Here is a 6,727-nt window from a genome sequence, read left to right on the forward strand (position 1 = left end):
TTTCAGAGAAATTATGTAGAATAGTAGAATAATGACTTTTTTATAATAATGCCTGAAATTTTCATTGGTAGTGGGTGTATTTTGCAACCTTTTCTTCCTGACAGTTGAATACATTTTATATAATTGATGTTATTAATGAAAATTATTTTCACATAAACAACTAAATGTTAATGAATTTTCAGTAATTTGTCTTAATATTTTGGGGATTATAGTGACATTAGATAGTCCTCAATTGGGGTAATTGTCTTGCATCCTTATCTCTTATCATGGTCTGTTTTTCTTCACACAGTGTTATAGTTTTGCTGCTGGACTCCTCCCTCCCTCCCCCCACCCCATCAGGATGGTATGAGACTTGAAAGAAGACGATGCATACAGGTGACTCAAGTTTTGAAATACAGTAAAACTATGGCTGAGAGGATGTGGGAGCTGGTGCTGTAGTTTGAATGGGGGAGCCTCCTGGTACCAGCCTCAGTGCCGGTAACCGTGTAGATCAATGAGCCCTGAGGTAGTTGGGGTATCTAGCCCTTTGGTAATCAGTGACCTAGCGTGGCGTTGATGCAAACACAACGTAGTTCTTGCTACTGCTTGACTTTTTCAAAAATGGACATTTGGCAGACACTGTGAGAATTGAAGTATATCTGTTAAAAATAAATCCACCTTTATGGTGGAATGCATGCTTCCCTCAAATCCCTGTTGAAAAGAGCAGCTCTGTAAAGGCATAGGGAGTAGATGCTGACTTTAAATTAAGAATATCACACTCATATTGTTGGTCAAAAAAATGTGGTCTGGGATTTTGTGTCTCTCGTTTTCCCCCTTTCCCCTGCCCCTCCTTATTCTCCACTTCCTCCTTTCCTCTCATCAACCTGTCATTTGTGTTTATATAGGAGAAACGATATGAAGGCGTTTTTGAAAGAATATTTTTAATTGCTTTATAATTAGGAAAACATGGCAACCATTCCTTCTATGACTATTCAAATTCTTGAAAATATTATGTAGCTAATGAATAAAGCGCGGTTAACTTTTCAGCATGTATGTTCTTAAATCAGGCTGACGTTTGAGGCATTTTATTTTGAGGGTTATGTTTGTATGCGTACTTGATTATATTTATAAACTGAAAACATGTCTTTGGAAAAGCAATAGCATTATTCTTGAATAGCCATTTAATTTCATCAGTGGGGTGGCTGTTGAAGTTTTTGTCATTTATTTTTGGTTTTGGTGATCTTTGGTTTTGAAAAGGAAAAAATGTTACCATCTTTTGTTTTAGAAGTGAGATTAACCAGAATATGTCTCCGGTGTGTCATTTTGTATAAAGAAGTGCACTTTTCATCAGACTTTTGTAAATGAAATTGTAGCTCTGATAAGAACTTGTTCTCATGAGGGACTCAAGGAATCCAGTGGCAGTGCTCACTGGAGGGACAGGCGGCTCAGCGGGAACGCTCCTTGTCTTTCCAGGGGTGCACGCGGGCCCTTGCTGTGTGTGTGTGTGGGGGGGGGGGCACTACCGACAAGGGCGCGATGAGCCCAAGTGGTGTGGAGGCTGCATGTCACATTCCTAAAGAAAGCTGCGGGGTGCTCACAGAACATGTTAGTCTTGTAAGAGCTTCTCGTTACTGGATAGAAATGTCTAAGTCCGTCCTTCTGGCACAGCCAGTCCTTAGCACCGGTCAGCTCCTGGCTTGTGCCGTGGCCGCCGCCTGTCCCAGGTGGAGGCCCGCTTGTCCCTGAGGTCAGCAGAGGACCAGAGTTTTGGGGTGTCTCATCGATTTACCTATGAATATCGATGATTTTCCTTCATGAAATCTTGAGGAGGCAGGACTGCACTTTTACCTCCCAGCTTAGTAGCTCTTTTTCTCAAAGGCTTATCGGTGAAATCTAAAGAGTGAATACGGTTTATAAAGATCAGGAGTTAATTTTATAAATGCGAGATTACCAGAAGTTTGATGAGAATTAGATTTGTTGAGTAATTTAGTTTCTCCTAATCAGCCTTGTGCTCTTAATATTTTTTGTTACAATCTCAATAGCTTTTAAGGGGAAAAATTCAAAAGGAGGCTGCGCTCCGTCTGATAATATGTGTTGACTGTTGGTGTCAAAAAATTGCTTTTTAAGAATCTGAAAATAATTGTTTTTGAATATAATACAGTTTTTATAGCCATCACTAGTGTAGCCATTTGCTCCCGTGACACTTGCACACTGCCTGTACTTCTGCAGATAGTTTGGGGACACGGGAGCTAGGAAGGAGTTTCTGCTGTCAGATGCCCTCCTCACACAGCACACAGGCCCAGGCTTGGGATGGTAGAAAGGGCACGACGCAGGCATTGCCGGACTGACTTTGCAAAGAGAAAGTCTTACTAGCAGGCTTTTATTGTACATTGAACCAGATCAGCTGTGGAGGCAAGCAGACGATGTGTCTCTACTTGTGTATGCAGGCAGTCCTGTGCTTGGTTAAATCCTAGTTCTCTGACATATTTTAAAGTATAATTAGAACATAAGTCTGTAAAACTGGACTATTCTTGATTTGGGGCTAGAGAAGGCACTTGGGACATTACCTGGCTAGCATTCGCGTTGCACAGGCCAGGCTCTGTACAGACGCTCCGCTCACCAGGCCTCTGGGCTCCAGGAGCCGTTGGGACAGCCATGTGAACAGTGATGCCATCAGGGGCCGTGGTAAACATTTAAGACTTCGCTTTTAAATTCAGGCGTGCACAGCGAGGCCCAGAAAGCACTCTGGTTAACTGCGCTCAAAGGATGGCTTCACCCAGTGCCCACCTGTTGACTGACATCGAAATCGTTTTCCTCCACTCCTCTCCTGAGCTGGTCTGGCCTGCACACACCCCTCCTCTCCCGTTTATTCCCTCCAGTGGTGAGGGACACCATTCTACCCAAGCACGCTGTCAGTGGGACCCTCGGAGCCAAGATGTACTCATATGTAGTTTATTTGGGATATAAAATTACCTACTTGTGATATTAAACTTGGAAAATGCACTGTGTACATTAAAGGCTGTTGTATATTTTCCAATTTAGTTGGGGTAAAAGGCCCTTCTTTTTTTCCTCTTCACTTTTTAGTTATACTCATTAATACCCACTGGCACATTATTTGCGCAAAGTGTTGGATATAGCAGTTGATACCGCTCTTTGTTTTGTTTACATAAACCTCTTTAGCAACTAAAATTGTGTTTTAGCAGTAGTTCTAGACATAATTATAACTCTTTGAGGCTGAATAACTTTAGAAATGTATTTCAAATGGCACTGATTTCTTTATATTTCTGACATAGGTGGCTTAAGGGGCTTAAAACCTTTCGTATGCAGCAGTGTTTTACATTTTACATACTTGAATTTTAAAATGTGAGTTTTGTGGGACAGTTTGTCATTTCGGTTATTGTGGGGTACAGAGTATTATAGGACAATTGGAAATCAGATTCATAAATTGAAAAAAAAAAAAATCCCTTGCCTATGCTGGTGCTTTGGAGGAATCAGAGGGTATCTACATTTTACTATTTTGGTACACAGCAACAGAATTGCCTCTCAGACTTGGGTTTCACGTCATTCTGTGTCTCTTGGTGGTTTTCTGTATGTGTCTTCTTTCGCTTCATTCATTTCTGAAGTCTGAGCTGTGACTGTTCTCTTAATAATTCAGCCAACTTCTTTTGGTGAATGGTAAATCCAGTGGAATTATTTTTTGTTCTTGGGTTTTTATTTTTTCTCTTTATTAATTCATATGCAGTCAATGAAAGTGGAAATGAATGAGAACACAGGTAGAAGGAAGTGCCCTGCACGTGACACGTTCCCTCCCACCTTTCTTTCCTGCCATTTTTGAGATCATCCTGAATTGTCATTCACATTGGTGTGCTTGGGTAGACTCTATTTTCTGTAGTTTCTATTTTCTCTTTCATTGCCCAGGGGAACATAAATGCTTCCCTCACATCACTTTGAAGTTGGAGGAGACCCAGAGTTTTCAGAAGTGTAACTAGTTTCTGAGCGTGGATTACTTTAGCAGACTGTTTTTAAAGTGTGCTGCTTTAAGACTCTTTTCATAGTATGATAATTTCCTAGTTAAGTTAGATCTCTTATTAGACATGACGGGTTTTTACTCCCACTTTTTTTTTCTTTTAAGTACTTAAACTTTTGGTTGTATTTTAAAGTATTTTCTTGTGTTTGACACTTGGACGCTTAAGTACTGGGTCATAGGGTTTTCAAACTTTAAAGCCCTTAATTCCCTTGGTGAAGTACACCAGAGTGGAAGCAATGTGTGATGCTTACAACATGTATGTATCACATAGGAGGAAATAAACATTTATAGAAAGGTGATAGGAAGCCTGGGGTTCACTGCATTACCAACTGGCATTTTTTCGATGTTAGTGCCTTTATTTGACTCAGGTGAAGGCATATAGAGTTGTAATCATTATTTTAGAATTTAGGATACTTACTAAATATATCTCCAAATGAGTGTGCCAGTTCTGGGAAGGTAACTGCACAGTGTAGTGTTTTTGTTTTGTTTTGTTTAAAGACTTATTTACTTGCATACAGAACTGGGGTACAGGCCAGAGGTGCAGGGGCGGTGAGAGATTTCACCAGAGACAGCGTGGGGAGCAGAACAGGCAGATCGACGAAGTACACTGCTGAGGGGAGCAGCGGGTGGGCCAGGAGAGGTCTGCCACACCATCTGGTCCCTTCCTGGGCAGGTGGGGATCGAACTCATGCAGAAGTGGCTTCAGCTTCTCAGTGCTTTAACCCGCTGTGCCATCAGGGAGGGCCGAGTGTAGTGTTTTTAATCTCTACAACTTTCCCTAAAAACTAACAGCAGCAAAACCAAAACCCACAGACTCCTTCTGCAAGACCAGGCAAATAGCAACCCCACAAGCCCTGGACAAGTGGATAGGGACGAGATCTAAGAACTTAAAGAGCTGCCTGGTGTCAGTGTTTGGACAGAAGGATGCAGAAGGAAGCAGCAGGGTCTTGGATGGCCCTGACAACCAGAGAACAGCAAGATAGCCAGCAAAGACTCCCTGGCAAGTGCTGAGCAGGTTGAGAACTGCAGTAGAAAATGAGAGGTTTTGATTTCTCAGGACAAGAGGCCCACAGTGTGTTCTGAAGGGGATAGAACCATCTGCTCCCTATGAATTTCCAGAACTAACCAGTTGCCGCTTCCTTCTTGTTCAGAGTTCTCAAGCGACACAGGGAGTGGAATCCAGATTAAGCAGGATGGAGACAATGGGAATAAGGAAAAAAGGGCAGACAGAGTGGGGTCAGTGAGAGCATGGGTGAACCTCTTCATGACGTGTTTTTCATGGAGACAGAAGTGGACTCTTGTTGAAACTGAGAAAACGATTCCAGTTCCCTAATCTTTTTATTTTTCATGAAAATGAGCAGTAGACAAGGGTTGTAGTCAAATTCCCAAGAGTTTTTCTAAGAAAAAGGGGTAAGGAGCAGAATGTTTCTGTAGATGCTAAAAGCATGCCAGTAAGACATGTCCATAAAACAAATGAAAGCTATCACCTAATGTTTCCACACGAACCCAGTGAAAATTTTAAAATCATACAGGTGTGAAAGAGCAACATAAATCTGAACAAGGAAAATTTAGAAGTGTAGTGATAACTAAGGAAAGAGAAATAAAAGAAAAACTCATTAAAAAAAGAAGCCTAAGTTGGAAGGAATATGAAAACATACAATAGAACATTCCTTCAAAGGATGAATAGGAGAAACAATTAAACAAAAATGAATTGAAGAAAAATAAATATTCTGAAAAGTTATTAAACACAGGCAAAGATGCTTCTACATACAAATAATAAGCATCTGTGAAGAAGAACCAAAGTAACAAATCTTCACATAGTAATTATAACTCAAGCTTCCTGGAGTTAAAAACAAATTTCCTTTGCAGAGACCTTCTTGTGGACCTGGATAAACTCATGCAGAAGTGACCCACATTTTGATATATTGGGCTTTAAAGATAACTATTGGGATATTGAAACAGAATCTATATCATATATTTTTTTAAAGATTTATTTATTTATTCATACAGAGTTGGGGTGCAGGCCAGAGATGCGGAGGGTGAGAGGATTCACCAGGGACAGAGTAGGGAGCAGAACAGGTAGATTGACGAAGTGCACTGCTGAGGGGAGCAGCGGGCGGGTCAGGAGAGGTCTGCCAGGCCATGTGGGTCACCTCTGCGGCAGGTGGGGATCGAACTCATGCGGAAGTGGCTTAAGCTTCTTAGTGCTGTGCTTTAACCCGCTGTGCCACCAGGGAGGGCCCCAGAATCTATATCATTATTAAGAAGAAAAATATTCGATGATCTTACTTTGTCACAAAGCAACACTTTATGCCAGAAATTTTGTATCCAGCTAAATTGTCTTAAGTATAGAGGGAGACAAACTGTTAGGAACACAGTATGAATTGGGGACTGTTGTCCCCAGTGAAAAGAATAAAAAGTAAGTAGAAGAGATTTTGGATATGATATAATACATTAATTTAAGGGTAACCATGACAGCTAAATACAGAGCTCTACTTCTCGATATCTTTATTGGGGCATGAGGAGCATAATGAATAGTACCTCACTGTATGAGTAGAGCAGAGTGAGTGCCAAGCATGTGCCAGTGGTGCCCTGCTTTTATTACTGTTACCTTCTATTCTGTTGTGGCCACACGGCTTCTGCATATTCGAAGCCTGTAGTCTCTTAAATTTCTTCTTTACGAATTTGATAGGTCGTCTTAAATTACATGTTTAGCTCTCA

The 6,727-nt window shown here is 41.1% G+C and overlaps 1 protein-coding gene across 2 annotated transcripts in view; it reads left to right on the forward strand.

Annotated features, from left to right (window-relative positions):
• The first annotated feature begins 289 nt into the window (after positions 1–289).
• Positions 290–6,727, forward strand: part of DYRK1A (dual-specificity tyrosine-(Y)-phosphorylation regulated kinase 1A) — a 73,350-nt gene continuing 66,912 nt past the window's right edge. Inside the window, exon 1 of one of the 2 annotated variants that reach the window (XM_004675367.2) lies at positions 290–375. In XM_004675367.2, the coding sequence (XP_004675424.1) occupies positions 366–375 (10 nt within the window). In that variant the 5' untranslated portion in view covers positions 290–365. The remainder of the gene's footprint in view (positions 376–6,727) is intronic. The other variant, XM_004675368.2, reaches the window with a different exon arrangement.

This window comes from Condylura cristata, unplaced genomic scaffold (genome assembly GCF_000260355.1).
Source record: "Condylura cristata isolate star-nosed mole 26May11 unplaced genomic scaffold, ConCri1.0 scaffold00003, whole genome shotgun sequence".
Lineage (NCBI taxonomy): Eukaryota > Metazoa > Chordata > Mammalia > Eulipotyphla > Talpidae > Condylura > Condylura cristata.